This window comes from Ranitomeya imitator, chromosome 1 (genome assembly GCF_032444005.1).
Source record: "Ranitomeya imitator isolate aRanImi1 chromosome 1, aRanImi1.pri, whole genome shotgun sequence".
Classification (NCBI taxonomy): Eukaryota; Metazoa; Chordata; class Amphibia; order Anura; family Dendrobatidae; genus Ranitomeya; species Ranitomeya imitator.
The window spans coordinates 590680268-590699155 of NC_091282.1; the positions used below are offsets into that span (position 1 = coordinate 590680268).

General features: G+C 44.0%; 1 protein-coding gene across 1 annotated transcript; it reads left to right on the plus strand.

The window, feature by feature from the left end:
• Positions 1-12392: 12392 nt before the first annotated feature.
• LOC138680561 (uncharacterized) lies at positions 12393-13945 on the plus strand. The gene is made up of 2 exons (XM_069767916.1): positions 12393-12737; positions 12897-13945. The coding sequence occupies exons 1-2, from the start codon at positions 12439-12441 to the stop codon at positions 13774-13776; spliced, it is 1179 nt and encodes a 392-aa protein (XP_069624017.1). The 5' UTR covers positions 12393-12438; the 3' UTR covers positions 13777-13945.
• Positions 13946-18888: the final 4943 nt, after the last annotated feature.

The following is an 18888-nucleotide window of genomic DNA, read 5'->3' on the forward strand; positions in this document are numbered from 1 at the left end:
CACAACTCTTATACATCAGCCCCTCTATACTTCACTCTCCCATGTAAAGCTCCCAAGCACTTCTCACCTTCTTCAAAAACCTCAGTCCATCTTGCCAAAACACACTGCACAAAAAAAAACTTCTTACAATTCAAATAACTTCTTGCTTTTTATCTTCCTACTCCTACTGATCTCAGGGGACATTTCCCACAACCCCGGCCCACCATCCACCAACCTCAACCCCTACCCTACCTCACATCAAAACCATTCTAACCTTATTAATATTACTTGCACTCCCTCATCTCCTTTTTTTAATTGTGCCTTTAGGAATCCATGGTCTGTATGTAACAAGCTTCCTTTCCTGCACAACTACTTTGTGAACAACTCTCTAAATCTATTGGCCCTCACTGAAACCTGGATCCAACATTCTGACACGGTCTCCCCTGCTGCCTTTTCCCATGGTGGCCTTCAATTACCCCATTCCCCGAGGCCCACAAACAGACCTGGTGGTGGAGCTGGCATACTCCTCTCCCCACAATGTACCTTCCAGGTCATCCCACCATCTACATCACTCTCATTCCCTTCTTTTGAGGTCCACACCATCAGGCTCTTCCGTCCCCTCTCCCTCAGAATAGTGGTCATTTACAGGCCCCCAGGCTCACCCACCCACTTCCTGGACCATTTCTCTGCCTGGCTGTCGCACTTTATGTCCTCAGAACTCTCAACCCTTTTCCTAGGAGACTTCAACATCCCCATAAACAACCCCACTTCTATATCTGCATCCCAGCTTCTATCACTAACCACTTCGCTCGGCCTCTCACAGCTCTCAACCTCTGAGACACACAAGGACGGTAACACCCTTGACCTGGTCTTTGTCTGGATGTGTTCAATCTCCTACCTAAATAACTCACCGCTTCCCCTCTCTGACCACAACATTCTCTCCTTCATGCTCACAAATCCTCGCTCACCCCAGCACCCTCCTACCTACCATTCAGTCAGAAATCTACAAGCCATTAACCCTCATACACTTTCAGACTCCTTACACTCATCACTGTCCCCAATCTCCTCTTTTTCCTGTCCTGATCTGGCGGTATATCACTACAATGACACCCTTAGAAGCACCCTAGACCAAGTAGCTCCCCTTACCCTCAGAACCTCGAAACACAGAGTAAAAAAGCCCTGGCTCACATCACAAACCCGATTTCTCCAGCGATGCTCTAGGAGTGCTGAACGCTTATGGAGGAAAACTCGTACACCAGGAGACTTCATACACTTCAAATTTATGTTAAAAACCTATAACTCTGCCCTTCACATTGCAAACAGATCTACTTCACCACTCTGATTTCCTCACCATCCAACAACCCCAAGAAACTGTTTGACCTTTCACTCCCTCCTCAGGCCAAAAGCTCAAGCCCCTATCACAGACATTAGTGCTGATGACCTGGCCTCCCACTTTATAGAGACAATATCCCTCAGGAAATCCGCTCCAAATCACCAAGTTCAGTGACTCCTATCCCTCCCTGCATCTCCCCTTGCTCAATCTCCACATTTGATCCCATCATAGAAGAAGAAGTCTCCAGGCTCCTCTCTTCTTCTCGTCCAACCACATGCTCTACTGACCCCATTCCCTCTCATCTCCTCCAGTCTCTCTCTCCAGTAGTCACTACTTACCTAACTACAATCTTTAATCTCTCACTCTCCTCTGGCATTTTCCCGTCCTCCTTCAAACACTCTATCATTACTCCATCACTAAAGAAACCCACCCTCAACCCATCCTGCACAAATAGCTACAGACCGGTCTCCAATCTCCCCTTCATCTCTAAACTCTTGGAGCGCTTAGTCTACTCCCGCCTTACCCGTTACCTCTCCATTCACTCCCTCCTAGACCCTTCACAGTCCGGCTTCCACCCCCTACACTCGACAGAAACTGCACTCATCAAAGTGAACAACGACCTTCTGACAGCAAAATGTAATGGTGACTACTCTCTGCTCATTCTTCTCGATCTTTCTGCAGCTTTTGACACTTTTGACCACCCTCTCTTACTCTCTAGGCTCCAGTCACTTGGCATTAAGGACACTGCTCTCTCCTGGTACTCCTCCTATCTTTCTGACCGTTCCTTCAGTGTTCTGTTCTCTGGCTCCACTTCATCTTCTCTTCCTCTCACTGTTGGGGTACCTCAGGGCTCAGTCCTTGGCCCCCTTCTCTTCTCTCTCTACACAGCCCCAATTGGACAGACCATCAGCAGATTTGGCTTTCAGTACCATCTTTATGCCGATGACACACAACTGTATACATCATCCCCTGGCCTTACTCCTGCTGTACTACAGAACACCACTGACTGTCTCTCCGCAGTCTCTGACATCATGTCTGCTCTCTATCTGAAACTAAACCTCTCCAAAACTGAACTTCTTCTGCTCCCACCATCTACTAACCTCCCTAAACCTGACGTTTCCATCTCCGTGGGTGGCACCATAATAACACCCAGGCAGCAGGTGTGCTGTCTGGGTGTTATGTTTGACTCCGATCTCTCCTTCACATCCTATATACAATCTCTTGCCCGCTCATGCCGCTTACACCTAATGAACGTCTCTAGAATCCGCCCTTTTCTCACCATAGAAACAACAAAAACCCTCACTGTCGCCCTGATCCACTCCCGCCTGGACTACTGTAACATTCTATTAATTGGCCTCCCCCTCACTCGACTTTCCCCTCTCCAGTCCATCCTTAATGCAGCAGCCAGGGTCATCTATCTAGCTAATCGTTACTCAAACGCATCCGCTCTTCGCCAGTCATTACACTGGCTGCCCATTCATTACAGGATACAATTCAAAGTACTTGTTCTCACCCACAAAGCTCTTCACAGTGCAGCACCCCCTTACATCTCCCTCATTTCTGTCTATCGGCCTAACCGACCTCTTCGCTCTGTAAGTGACTTTCGACTAACCTCTGCACTAATCTGTACCTCCCACTCCCGACTACAAGACTTCTCCCGTGCTGTGCCAATCCTCTGGAATGCTCTACCCCAAGAAATTAGGACCATCCACAATTTGCATAGTTTTAGGCGCTCCCTCAAAACACATTTGTTCAGAGCGGCCTATCATGTTCCCTAATCAGTTATTTTGTTTGTGTGTAGCCCATTCACTACTTACATCTATCCCCACTCCCTGATAATGGCTGGGCCATCTATGTAAATACATAATTGTAAATACACACCTGTACTTTGTATTTCCCCACCTCATTTTAGATTGTAAGCTCTCACGAGCAGGGTCGTCTTGTGTTGCTTTAATTATTGTATTGTTAACATTGTTACTTATGACTGTTGTGTTTGAAGCTGTTAAACTGTAAAGCGCTTTGGAATATATTGGCGCTACATAAGTAAAGATTATTATTATTATTATTATTATTAAAAGTTCCAGGGTGCCGAATACTTTTGCAAGGCACTGTAGAAACAGAATAATGGCCCCATAAATTGCTACTAAATATATAATCAAATACTCACCTCTTCTTGTTTCCCGCTGCCAGTGCTCCAGCCTCCAGGTCACGTCTCCTCAGCACCTTGACTCTCTGACGTCTCACTGCAGAGGTCACGCTGTAGTGACATCATTTTCTGCAATAAGACATCACAGAGAATCACAGAAGCACTGGCAAAGGAACAGGAAACGGTGAGAGGGGAGTATTTGAAAAAATTTAAAAGGCAAAGTGGCCTGTGCCAGCGCTGGTATCAGGCCCCCTTGACTGCCTGTTGTGTGTCAAGTCCCGATGCCCCGTTGTCATCAGTCAGCCAGTGATGAGCAAGAGCAGCAGCAGGTCAGCAGCAGGATGCCACCCAGAGCTCCTCTTCATGTGAGCCTCCGCTCTGCTGGCAGCTCAGGTCCTGTTTGTACTGTGCATGGCAGCCTTTAACCCCTTCATGACCCAGCCTATTTTGACCTTAAAGACCTGGCCGTTTTTTGCAATTCTGACCAGTGTCCCTTTATGAGGTAATAACTCAGGAACGCTTCAATGGATCCTAGCGGTTCTGAGATTGTTTTTTTGTGACATATTGGGCTTCATGTAAGTGGTAAATTTAGGTCAATAAATTCTGTGTTTATTTGTGATAAAAATAGAAATTTGGCGAAAATTTTGAAAATTTCACAATTTTCACATTTTGAATTTTTATTCTGTTAAACCAGAGAGTTATGTGACACAAAATAGTTAATAAATAACATTTCCCACATGTGTGCTTTACATCAGCACAATTTGGGAAACAAAATTTTTTTTTGCTAGGAAGTTATAAGGGTTAAAATTTGACCAGCGATTTCTCATTTTTACAACAAAATTTACAAAACCATTTTTTTTAGGGACCACCTCACATTTGAAGTCAGTTTGAGGGGTCTATATGGCTGAAAATACCCAAAAGTGACACCATTCTAAAAACTGCACCCCTCAAGGTGCACAAAACCACATTCAAGAAGTTTATTAACCCTTCAGGTGCTTCACAACAGCAGAAGCAACATGGAAGGAAAAAATGAACATTTAACTTTTTAGTCACAAAAATGATCTTTTAGCAACAATTTTTTCATTTTCCCAATGGTAAAAGGAGAAACTGAACCACAAAAGTTGTTGTCCAATTTGTCCTGACTACGCTGATCCTTCATATGTGGGGGTAAACCACTGTTTGGGCCCACGGCAGGGCTTGGAAGGGAAGCAGCGCCATTTGACTTTTTGAATGAAAAATTGGCTGCACTCTTTAGGGGACACCATGTTGCGTTTGGAGAGACCCTGTGTGCCTAAACATTGGAGCTCCCCTACAAATGACCCCATTTTGGAAACTAGACCCCCCAAGGAACTTATCTAGATGCCTAGTGAGCACTTTAAACGCTCAGGTGCTTCACAAATTGATCCTTAAAATTGAAAAAGTACTTTTTTTTCACAAAAATTTTTTTTCGCCTCAATTGTTTCATTTTCACATGGGCAATAGGATGAAATGGATCCTAAAATTTGTTGGGCAATTTCTCCCGAGTACGTCAATACCTCACATGTGGGGGTAAACCACTGTTTGGGCACACGGCAGGGCTCGGAAGGGAAGGCGCGCCTTTTGACTTTTTGAATGGAACATTAGCTCCAATTGTTAGCGGACACCATGTCGCGTTTGGAGAGCCCCTGTGTGCTTAATCATTGGAGCTCCCCCACAAGTGACCCCATTTTGGAAACTAGACCCCCAAATGAACTAATCTAGATGTGTGGTGAGCACTTTGAACCCTCAAGTGCTTCACAGAAGTTTATAACGCAGAGCCATGAAAATAAAAAATAATTTTTCTTTCCTCAAAAATGATTTTTAGCCTGGAATTTCCTATTTTGCCAAGGGTAATAGGAGAAATTTGACCCCAAATGTTGTTTTCCAGTTTGTCCTGAGTACACAGATACCCCATATGTGGGGGTAAACCACTGTTTGGGCGCACGGCAGGGCTCGGAAGGAAAGGCACGCCATTTGGCTTTTTAAATGGAAAATTAGCTCCAATCATTAGCGGACACCATGTCGCGTTTGGAGAGCCCCTGTGTGCATAAACATTGGAGATCCCCCACAAATGACCCCATTTTGGAAACTAGACCCCCAAATGAACTAATCTACATGTGTGGTGAGCACTTTGAACCCTCAAGTGCTTCACAGAAGTTTATAACGCAGAGCCATAAAAATAAAAAAAAAAATTTTCTTTTCTCAAAAATGATTTTTTAGCCCGCAATTTTTTATTTTCCCAAGGGTAACAGGAGAAATTTGACCCCAAAAGTTGTTGTCCAGTTTCTCCTGAGTACACTGATACCCCATATGTGGGGGTAAACCACTGTTTGGGCACATGCCGGGGCTCGGAAGTGAAGTAGTGATGTTTTGAAATGCAGACTTTGATGGAATGGTCTGCGGGCATCACGTTGCGTTTGCAGAGCCCCTGATGTGGCTAAACAGTAGAAACCCCCCACAAGTGACCCCATTTTGGAAACTAGACCCCGAAAGGAACTTATCTAGATATGTGGTGAGCACTTCCAACCCCCAAGCGCTTCACAGAAGTTTATAACGCAGAGCCGTGAAAATAATAAATACGTTTTCTTTCCTCAAAAATAATTATTTAGCCCAGAATTTTTTAATTTTCCCAAGGGTTACAGAAGAAATTTGACCCTACTATTTGTTGTCCAGTTTCTCCTGAGTACAGTGATACCCCATTTGTGGGGGTAAACCACTGTTTGGGCACTCGTCGGGGCTCAGAAGTGAAGTAGTGACTTTTGAAATGCAGACTTTGATGGAATGGTCTGCGGACGTCACGCTGCGTTTGCAGAGCCCCTGGTATGCCTAAACAGTAGAAACCCCCCAAAAGTGACCCCATTTTATAAACTAGACCCCCTAAGGAACTTATCTAGATATGTGGTGAGCACTTTGAACCCCCAAGTGCTTCACAGACGTTTACAACGCAGAGCCGTGAAAATAAAAAATCATTTTTCTTTCCTCAAAAATGATGTTTTAGCAAGCAATTTTTTATTTTCTCAAGGGTAACAGGAGAAATTGGACCCCAATAATTGTTGCGCAGTTTGTCCTGAGTATGCTGGTACACAATATGTGGGGATAAACCACTGTTTTGGCACACGTCAGGGCTCGGAAGTGAGGGAGCACCATTTGACTTTTTGAACACAAGATTTGCTGGAATCAATGGTGGCGCCATGTTGCTTTTGGAGACCTCTGATGTGCCTAAACAGTCGAAGCCCCTCAATTCTACCTCCAGCACTAACCCCAACACACCCCTAACCCTAATCCCAACTGTAGCCATAACCCTAATTACAACCCTAACCCCAACACACCCCTAACCACAACCCTAACCTCAACACACCCCTAACCCTAACCACAACCCTAATTCCAACCCTAACCCTAAGGCTATGTGCCCACGTTGCGGATTCGTGTGAGATTTTTCAGCACCATTTTTGAAAAATCCGTGGGTAAAAGGCACTGCGTTTTACCTGCGGATTTACCGTGGATAGCCAGTGTTTTTTGTGCGGATTTCACCAGTGGATTCCTATTGAGGAACAGGTGGTAAACGCTGCGGAATCCGCACAAAGAATTGACATGCTGCGAAAAATACAACGCAGCGTTTCCGCACGGTATTTTCCGCACCATGGGCACAGCGGATTTGGTTTTCCATGTTAACATGGTACTGTAAACCTGATGGAACACTGCTGCGAATCCGCAGCCAAATTCGCACCATGTGAACATAGCCTAATTCTAAAGGTATGTGCACACGTTGCGGAAAACGCTGCGGATCCGCAGCAGTTTCCCATGAGTTTACAGTTCAATGTAAACCTATGGGAAACAAAAATCGCTGTACACATGCTGCAGAAAAACTGCACGGAAACGCAGCGGTTTACATTCCGCAGCATGTCACTTCTTTCTGCGGATTCCGCAGCGGTTTTACAACTGCTCCAATAGAAAATCGCAGTTGTAAAACCGCAGTGAAATGCGCAGAAAAACCGCTGTAAATCCGCGATAAATCCACAGCGGTTTAGCACTGCGGATTTATCAAAATCCGCTGTGGAAAAATCCGCAGAGGACCAGAATACGTGTGCACATACCGAAACCCTAACCCTAACCCTAGTTCTAACTCCAACCTTGATGGAAAAAAAAAATCTTTATTTTAATATTGTCCCTACCTATGGGGGTGACAAAGGGGGGGGTCATTTACTGTTTTTTTTTATTTTGATCACTGTGAGGTTTTATCACAGTGATCAAAATTCACATTGGAATGAATCTGCCGGCCGGCAGATTCGGCGGGCGCACTGCGCATGCGCCCGCCATTTTGGAAGATGGCGGCGCCCAGGAAAGAAGACGGACGGACCCCAGGAGGCTCGGTAAGTATGATGGCGTGGGGGGGAGCACGGGGAGGTGGATCGGAGCATGGGGGGGTGGATCGGTACACGGGGGGTGGATCGGAACACGGGGGGTGGATTGGAACACGGGGGGGTGGATCGCAGTGCGGGGGGTGAATCGCAGTGCGGGGGGTGGATCGGAGTGAAGGGGGGTTGGATTGGAGCACGGGGGTTGGGATTGGAGCACGGGGGGAGCGGACAGGAGGACGGGGGAGCGGAGCACTGGACGGAGGGGAGCGGACCACAGATCGGGGGGCTGGGGGGGGCGATCGGTGGGTTGGGGTGGGTGCACATCAGTGTTTCCAGCCATGGCCGATGATATTGCAGCATCGGCCATGGCTGGATTGTAATATTTCACCAGTTTTTTAGGTGAAATATTACAAATCACTCTGATTGGCTGTTGAAAGTGAAACTGCCAATCAGAGCGATCATAGCCATGGGGGGGTGAAGCCACCGCCATGGGGGGGTGAAGCCACCCCCCTGGGCTAAAGTACAACTCCTCCTGTCCCTGCAGGCCGGGTGAAATTACAGTTAACCCTTTCACCCGGCCTGCAGGAGCCCAATCTGTCCATGACGCATATGCTGCGTCACAGGTCGGAATGGCACAGGTTTTCATGACTCATGAATACGATGCATCAAAGGTCGGGAAGGGGTTAAGCACATGCTCAGTATAAACTTTGGTGGGGTGGGGGAAAATTCATAGACAGTGCTTTGTTCTGCCGTGTGGTATAGTCATCACAGGTGACGCTGGGGCTGCAGCATATACATCACAGGAGACATGAGGCTGTGGTATAATCATCACAGTAGATGCTAGTGCAGCTTTTCGTTTTGTTGACAAATAAAAAATGAATTTATATTTTCTTGGTCTCTCATTGCATGTTGGATTATTGGCAGTGTAGGGGAATGCAGAGTCTACCCCTTTAAGTTTTCCAACTTGCTATAGATATTAATATAGATATTTATGTGTAATGTTATACTGTGTATGTTTTGTGTTATGAGTATTATTCACTATTTCTGCTATGTGTACAGTTTTCATAGGGAAAGCGTAGTACCAAAATTTAGCCACAAGATGGAGTACAGTGTACTGTTAGTTATAGCAGTGTGCATAGTCATGATAGGAGGGGCCACTGTGGGATAACATAGAGAGCTTCCTGTTTTTTAGTTCAGTGTAGCCTGGGAGCTGAACAGCTCAGGAGGGTCAGAGTGCCCTGACAGTCCAGAGAGTACAGGGGCGCAGGAGACTCCATGATGTGGCAACTTGTAGCATGGACTGATGACCTCAGATCCAGAGTGAAAGACTGAGGTATCCCCCAACCACAGTGAGTTTAAGCAGAGAGGATGCTGCATTACCGTTAAAGGCGGTATGCCCCCATAATGTACTGGAGGCCGTAGGAGAATACAGAACGGTAAAAGAGGGCAGGTCGCTCACCATGTGGCATCTGACGTCGGGAGCTGAAGTTCTAGTGTCTGGAGCAAAAGAGACTCAAGAGTGCCTAACCGTAGCAGAATTGGCAAGGGAGGACATTGTGGGACAGTATGAGACGGTCTGACCCAGGTACGTGCCGGGTGTCAGTGAAGGAAGTATAGGGAAAGAGGAAGAAATGTGCAATGTGAAGCCTGTTGTTTATGCTGTTAAGATAAAGGATGCGCTGTGTAAAGAAACCAGTAAAGTAGTTCAGTTTGCAGTTAATATGGACTTTGTCTCAATTCATGTGGAACTGCCTGTATGGAGCCTACAGCAATGCAGAAAAGACTCTGATGGCGCAGAAAGTGGAGTCACAGGTATGCAGAGTAATGGACATTTTTTTTCATGTGAAGAGAGGCCAGGGCACAGACACCCCGGTATCTTCGGCCATGACTACGGCCCTGGCCGAACCTTACAGCAGCACGGTAACACATCCACTTTTCCCATAAGTTTGCTTCTTATCTTCTGTAGTGGATGAGTTTTTTTCCACAATCCAACAAAGGAGTTGTGACTGTCCCAACTCTATAAAGGTGAGTACAGCCGGTGTTTTATTTTTCCTTTTATACCGGATAAGATCCTATTGTACTTTTTGCCTTTCCAGCCTTCATTTTCTGGTACATCCAGGCACTGGCACGTATCCAGATGTAACCTTTTGCTCGCGCTGCAGCATTCAGAAGTGAACACTGTGTGAGTGTGCTCCCAAAGTAAGAAGAAATGAAAGGGCAGGCAGCCTTGAAAATACTGCTACTGGTCAGAGCACTGTGGAATCCGGGAATCTGACCTGGGGATGGTGAAAAGGTTATCACGGGATTCCCACCTTGGCTCTAACACATGAAGCCTACAAATGGCACACACTCCTTGCAGCAACTGGCTGCTCTGAGACTGTAAGGTTGACTATAATAGTTTACTTTGTCGCCTAGGTTAAGTTAAAAATCCATCTGTTTTTGAGAACAGAGAGAAAATTTAATAAGAGCCAAATTCTAAAGTTGATTTTTTGTTACAAACACTTTGCAATTTTAAACATTTAAGAAGACAACACCCTTAAAAGGTAGTTACAGTGCCTTGCAAAAGTATTCGGCCCCCTGGAACTTTTCAACCTTTTCCTACATATCGTGCTTCAAACATCAAGGTACCAAATGTAAATTTTTGGTGAAGAATCAACAAGTGGAACACAATTATGAAGTTGAACGAAGTTTATTGGTAATTTTAAATTTTTGTGGAAAAACAAAAACTGAAAAGTGCGGCGTGCAATATTATTCGGCCCCTTTACTTTCAATGCAGCAAACTCACTCCAGAAGTTCATTGTGGATCTCTGAATGATCCAATGTTGTCCTAAATGCCTAATGATGATAAATATAATCTACCTGTGTGTAATGAAGTCTCCGTATAAATGCACCTGCTCTGTGATAGTCTCAGGGCTCTGTTTGAAGCACAGAGAGCATCATGAAGACCAAGGAACACAACAGGCAGGTCCGTGATACTGTTGTAGAGAAGTTTAAAGCTGGATTTGGATACAAAATGATTTACAAAACTTTAAACATCTCAAGGAGCACTGTGCAAGCGATCATATTGAAATGGAAGGAGTACCATACCACAGTAAATCTACCAAGACCTGGCCGTCCCTCTAAACTTTCATCTCAAACAAGGAGAAGACTGATCAGAGATGCAGCCAAGAGGCCCATGATCACTCTGGATGAACTGCAGAGATCTACAGCTGAGGTGGGACAGTCTGTCCATAGGACAACAATCAGTCGTACACTGCACAAATCTGGCCTTTATGGAAGAGTGGCAAGAAGAAAGCCATTTCTCAAAGATATCCATAAAAAAGTGTAATTTAAAGTTTGCAGCAAGCCACCTGGGAGAAACACCAAGCATGTGGAAGAAGGTGCTCTGGTCAGATGAAGCCAAAATCGAACTTTTTGGCAACAATGCCAAACTATATGTTTAGCGTAAAGGCAACACAGCTCATCACCCTGAACACACCATCCCCACTGTCAAACATGGTGGTGGCAGCATCATGGTTTGGGCCTGCTTTTCTTCAGCAGGGACAGGGAAGATGGATGGAGCCAAATACAGGACCATTTTTGAAGAAAACCTGTTGGAGTCTGCAAAAGACCTGAGACTGGGACGGAGATTTGTCTTCCAACAAGACAATGATCCCAAACATAAAGCAATATATACAATGGAATGGTTCACAAATAAATGTATCCAGGTGTTAGAATGGCAAAGTCAGAGTCTGGACCTCAATCCAATGGAGAATCTGTGGAAAGATCTGAAAACTGCTGTTCACAAACGATCTCCATCAAACCTCACTGAGCTCGAGCTGTTTGCCAAGGAAGAATGGGCAAGAATTTCAGTATCTCGATGTACAAAACTGATAGAGACATATCCCAAGCGACTTGCAGCTGTAATCGCAGCAAAAGGTGGCGCAGCAAAGTATTAAGTTAAAGGGGCTGAATAATATTGCACGCCCCACTTTTCAGTTTTTGAATTTCCACAAAAAATTTTAAATAACCAATACATTTCATTCAACTTTACAATTATGTTCCACTTGTTGTTGATTCTACACCAAAAATCCAAAAATTAACATTTGGTATCTTTATGTTTGAAGCATGATATGTGGGAAAAGGATGAAGAGTTCCAGGGGGCCGAATACTTTCGCAAGGCACTGTACTGCACTCTAAATTGTGTATGCAGTGCAATCCAGGATATACCATTTTGTGTTGTAACCCAGCAAATTAAAATATTGCTTTGAAATAGCTAAGACGTTCAGCATTGATTTATGCATAGTTACCCAAGCTAATTTTAAATATCATGGCGATAAGGCTAGGTTCACATTGCGTCAAGTACATGGCGTTAAACGGATGCGTTAAACGCATGTACAGAAAAGGAGCAAAAATATGTGAAATTCGTCGTCACGGTAACGCTAGCGTTAACGCATGTGATCGCGTTTTTTCATTTTGATGTCCGTTTACGAAGTATCCGTTTGTCTGCGTTTGTCACTGTCAATAAAGTTGTTCTTTTTTTTTTTTTCCCTTTTGTCATTGTCGGGTGTGGGCACAGACTCATTCTCCATTTTGAAAGCATTGAGTGAACTTCTGCTAGCAAGATGTTTGTGTCTGAGCTCGTCAGATTTCGCTTGATGCGGTTGCGACTTCGGCAGAGAAAGCGTAGTTCGCAAAGGAGATATTGGATCCACGAAGTGAATTTCTTGCGGAGTACATATGGTGCCTTTCACACCCTGTATGTGCAGCTTCGGGATCATCCCTTCAAATTCCAACGCTATCTACGGATGTCCATTGAGACCTTTGATGTTCTGCTCTCGCATGTGAAGGATGAGATACATCATCATCGCAGCACTTTTCGAGAAAGCATCAGTGCGGAGCAACGTTTAGTAGTGACTGTGAGGTAATTATACATTTTTTTATCATTATATTGACAAAGACTAGATCTCGGTATCGTGTGGCCTAATGTTCATTTAGCAATTGTATATTCTATTGTAACTAGCCATTAGATGATCATTAAAATCCTAATTTTTTTTTGCTTTTTGTTTTTGAATGTCGACAGATATCTGGCTACCGGAGAAACTTTTGCGTCACTGCATTATCAGTTTAGACTTGGGAAGTCAACAATTTGTCAACTGGTTCGGGAAACTTGTGATGCCATTTGGAACAACTTGCAACCACTTGTGCTACCAACACCAACATCAGAAATGTGGCTAGCGATTTCCCAACAGTTTGAGGATGTGGCCAATTTCCCCAATTGTATTGGTACCGTGGACGGAAAGCACATTCGGATTCAGAAACCTGCGCATAGTGGTTCCCTCTACTATAACTATAAGAAATACTTTTCTATAGTATGGATGGCGATTGCGGATGCCAGGTACCGTTTTGTTGCTGTGGATATTGGTGCTTATGGCCGGACTAACGATTCCAGAGTATTCAGAGACTCCAACATGGGCCGATGTTTGTACAGCCAACGTTTAAACATACCCTCATCACGACCTCTTCCGGGGACCGAAGGCCCAAGTTTGCCCTATGTTTTAGTTGGTGACGAGGCCTTCCAACTAGGACAAAATCTCCTCAAGCCCTACTCAAGCCGTAGTCTAGACTCCAGCAGGCGCATTTTTAATTATCGCTTGAGCCGGGCCAGACGTTATGTGGAGTGTGCCTTTGGGATTTTGACATTAAAATGGCGGATTTTACTAACCTGCATGCAACTGCAACCTGAAAATGTGGACCGTGTTGTGAAGGCGTGCATCTGTCTGCATAATTTTGTGGCGAGACATGAACCCCAGGTGGTAGACCCCGATGATTGCGAGTTGAACCTCAGTAGCATTGAATCGAATGCAGTTCGGTCAACAGCACAAATAATGAGGATTCGTGATCAATTTGCACATTATTTCACACATGAAGGCCATGTTCCATGGCAAGACAGATACGTGTGAAAATATTGTAAAGTCTTCCTGATGTCGTGTAAAAAGTTACGTAGTGTAAAAAGTTACCTTATGTCATGTAAAAAGTTGTTTAACCTGATGTCGTGTAAAAAGTTACCTTATGTCGTGTAAAAAGTTATGTTGTGTTAAAAGTTAAAGTCATACAAGAATCTTAAATTTGAAACAGTTTACTAAATGTTTATGGATTTTTCCAACAAACTGTTGGTACACAGGTTTAACATATGATATCCCATAGGGATGAAAAAAAAGGAAAATAGAAATTCACAACAAAAAACATAACAAAAAAAAAAAAAAAAACTTGCAACGCGGTAATTGCACCTGGCTGGGGACAGTGAACGGTACTAAAGACTTTGGTACGTTAAACTAGAAGAAGAGGGGACGGGAAGAAAAACATTAGACTCGTACAAAGACGACCCAGGAAAACATACTCAGAAGGGAGGTAAGAACATTTCTAAAACAATCCACAGTGAGGAGATTGGAACAAAACAAAATCCTCTAAACTGCATGCTCGCAAACGCCAGAAGCCTGACAAACAAGATGGAAGAACTAGAAGCAGAAATATCTACAGGTAACTTTGACATAGTGGGAATAACCGAGACATGGTTAGATGAAAGCTATGACTGGGCAGTTAACTTACAGGGTTACAGTCTGTTTAGAAAGGATCGTAAAAATCGGAGAGGAGGAGGGGTTTGTCTCTATGTAAAGTCTTGTCTAAAGTCCACTTTAAGGGAGGATATTAGCGAAGGGAATGAAGATGTCGAGTCCATATGGGTTGAAATTCATGGAGGGAAAAATGGTAACAAAATTCTCATTGGGGTCTGTTACAAACCCCCAAATATAACAGAAAGCATGGAAAGTCTACTTCTAAAGCAGATAGATGAAGCTGCAACCCATAATGAGGTCCTGGTTATGGGGGACTTTAACTACCCGGATATTAACTGGGAAACAGAAACCTGTGAAACCCATAAAGGCAACAGGTTTCTGCTAATAACCAAGAAAAATTATCTTTCACAATTGGTGCAGAATCCAACCAGAGGAGCAGCACTTTTAGACCTAATACTATCTAATAGACCTGACAGAATAACAAATCTGCAGGTGGTTGGGCATCTAGGAAATAGCGACCACAATATTGTACAGTTTCACCTGTCTTTCACTAGGGGGACTTGTCAGGGAGTCACAAAAACACTGAACTTTAGGAAGGCAAAGTTTGACCAGCTTAGAGATGCCCTTAATCTGGTAGACTGGGACAATATCCTCAGAAATGAGAATACAGATAATAAATGGGAAATGTTTAAGAACATCCTAAATAGGCAGTGTAAGCGGTTTATACCTTGTGGGAATAAAAGGACTAGAAATAGGAAAAACCCAATGTGGCTAAACAAAGAAGTAAGACAGGCAATTAACAGTAAAAAGAAAGCATTTGCACTACTAAAGCAGGATGGCACCATTGAAGCTCTAAAAAACTATAGGGAGAAAAATACTTTATCTAAAAAACTAATTAAAGCTGCCAAAAAGGAAACAGAGAAGCACATTGCTAAGGAGAGTAAAACTAATCCCAAACTGTTCTTCAACTATATCAATAGTAAAAGAATAAAAACTGAAAATGTAGGCCCCTTAAAAAATAGTGAGGAAAGAATGGTTGTAGATGACGAGGAAAAAGCTAACATATTAAACACCTTCTTCTCCACGGTATTCACGGTGGAAAATGAAATGCTAGGTGAAATCCCAAGAAACAATGAAAACCCTATATTAAGGGTCACCAATCTAACACAAGAAGAGGTGCGAAACCGGCTAAATAAGATTAAAATAGATAAATCTCCGGGTCCGGATGGCATACACCCACGAGTACTAAGGGAACTAAGTAATGTAATAGATAAACCATTATTTCTTATTTTTAGGGACTCTATAGCGACAGGGTCTGTTCCGCAGGACTGGCGCATAGCAAATGTGGTGCCAATATTCAAAAAGGGCTCTAAAAGTGAACCTGGAAATTATAGGCCAGTAAGTCTAACCTCTATTGTTGGTAAAATATTTGAAGGGTTTCTGAGGGATGTTATTCTGGATTATCTCAATGAGAATAACTGTTTAACTCCATATCAGCATGGGTTTATGAGAAATCGCTCCTGTCAAACCAATCTAATCAATTTTTATGAAGAGGTAAGCTATAGGCTGGACCACGGTGAGTCATTGGACGTGGTATATCTCGATTTTTCCAAAGCGTTTGATACCGTGCCGCACAAGAGGTTGGTACACAAAATGAGAATGCTTGGTCTGGGGGAAAATGTGTGTAAATGGGTTAGTAACTGGCTTAGTGATAGAAAGCAGAGGGTGGTTATAAATGGTATAGTCTCTAACTGGGTCGCTGTGACCAGTGGGGTACCGCAGGGGTCAGTATTGGGACCTGTTCTCTTCAACATATTCATTAATGATCTGGTAGAAGGTTTACACAGTAAAATATCGATATTTGCAGATGATACAAAACTATGTAAAGCAGTTAATACAAGAGAAGATAGTATTCTGCTACAGATGGATCTGGATAAGTTGGAAACTTGGGCTGAAAGGTGGCAGATGAGGTTTAACAATGATAAATGTAAGGTTATACACATGGGAAGAAGGAATCAATATCACCATTACACACTGAACGGGAAACCACTGGGTAAATCTGACAGGGAGAAGGACTTGGGGATCCTAGTTAATGATAAACTTACCTGGAGCAGCCAGTGCCAGGCAGCAGCTGCCAAGGCAAACAGGATCATGGGGTGCATTAAAAGAGGTCTGGATACACATGATGAGAGCATTATACTGCCTCTGTACAAATCCCTAGTTAGACCGCACATGGAGTACTGTGTCCAGTTTTGGGCACCGGTGCTCAGGAAGGATATAATGGAACTAGAGAGAGTACAAAGGAGGGCAACAAAATTAATAAAGGGGATGGGAGAACTACAATACCCAGATAGATTAGCGAAATTAGGATTATTTAGTCTAGAAAAAAGACGACTGAGGGGCGATCTAATAACCATGTATAAGTATATAAGGGGACAATACAAATATCTCGCTGAGGATCTGTTTATACCAAGGAAGGTGACGGGCACAAGGGGGCATTCTTTGCGTCTGGAGGAGAGAAGGTTTTTCCACCAACATAGAAGAGGATTCTTTACTGTTAGGGCAGTGAGAATCTGGAATTGCTTGCCTGAGGAGGTGGTGATGGCGAACTCAGTCGAGGGGTTCAAGAGAGGCCTGGATGTCTTCCTGGAGCAGAACAATATTGTATCATACAATTATTAGGTTCTGTAAAAGGACGTAGATCTGGGTATTTATTATGATGGAATATAGGCTGAACTGGATGGACAAATGTCTTTTTTCGGCCTTACTAACTATGTTACTATGTTACTGCACGGGAGTATGGTCTGCCCAACTATATGATGGACTGCTACATTGTCTATGAGGTTCCACGCTCGTTTCACCCCGGCCTCTATATTGAGGGTTGTAGGGCGGCATGTCCAGTCTTCTTGTTCCCGATGGAGCGGGTTCCTGGGGGCCCACGAATTCCTCTAGAAGCTCGTTCAGTCTTTGTCTAAACATAAGGTTTCTATGTGCCGGGATATTTTGTGCTACAGGCACATAGGACAAGAAAAGTAGCTTCCACTCATTAGCAGAGTATACAGACTCGCGTGCTTGCAGCTCGGTAATTTCTCGCCTCAGGTCTTTGAGCTCACTGCGACACATGTCCTCTACCCGTTGGAGTCCATCCACGATAATTGCATCAGCTTCATCTTTTTGTGATGCTCGCTTGCGTCCACGCTGTGATTGCAACCGGGCACTCACACCTGCAGCAACAGTGCTTCTATCCGCAGATCGTGGCTCGCTGATGCCAGACACATCTTCAGGTTGCGTTGGTTCCACTGGAGAAGGCTCCAGTTCCTCTGTCGGTCTAGGAGCAGCGGTACTGCATATCGTGCTGTAACCCAAAAAAAAAAAAAAAGTAAATTAGTTTCCTTTAAACAATTTTGTCTCGCACACAGACCTATTTGTACTTACGAGCGCTGAGACAATGTTTTTTGAAGAAAGAGCAGTTGGTCGTAATGCACATACGGGGTCACCCGATTACCACTGGATCCGCTTGGTGCATTCTGACTGTTCCGGTAGTCACGGACAAAGCGAGCGCGGATGGACTTCCAACGGGTATGGACAGCATCGGCTTTAAATTTAAAAAAATATATATATACAGTGGGGCAAAAAAGTATTTAGTCAGTCAGCAATAGTGCAAGTTCCACCACTTAAAAAGATGAGAGGCGTCTGTAATTTACATCATAGGTAGACCTCAACTATGGAAGACAAACTGAGAAAAAAAAATCCAGAAAATCACATTGTCTGTTTTTTTATCATTTTATTTGCATATTATGGTGGAAAATAAGTATTTGGTCAGAAACAAACAATCAAGATTTCTGGCTCTCACAGACCTGTAACTTCTTCTTTAAGAGTCTCCTCTTTCCTCCACTCATTACCTGTAGTAATGGCACCTGTTTAAACTTGTTATCAGTATAAAAAGACACCTGTGCACACCCTCAAACAGTCTGACTCCAAACTCCACTATGGTGAAGACCAAAGAGCTGTCAAAGGACACCAGAAACAAAATTGTAGCCCTGCACCAGGCTGGGAAGACTGAATCTGCAATAGCCAACCAGCTTGGAGTGAAGAAATCAACAGTGGGAGCAATAATTAGAAAATGGAAGACATACAAGACCACTGATAATCTCCCTCGATCTGGGGCTCCACGCAAAATCCCACCCCGTGGGGTCAGAATGATCACAAGAACGGTGAGCAAAAATCCCAGAACCACGCGGGGGGACCTAGTGAATGAACTGCAGAGAGCTGGGACCAATGTAACAAGGCCTACCATAAGTAACACACTACGCCACCATGGACTCAGATCCTGCAGTGCCAGACGTGTCCCACTGCTTAAGCCAGTACATGTCCGGGCCGGTCTGAAGTTTGCTAGAGAGCATTTGGATGATCCAGAGGAGTTTTGGGAGAATGTCCTATGGTCTGATGAAACCAAACTGGAACTGTTTGGTAGAAACACAACTTGGCGTGTTTGGAGGA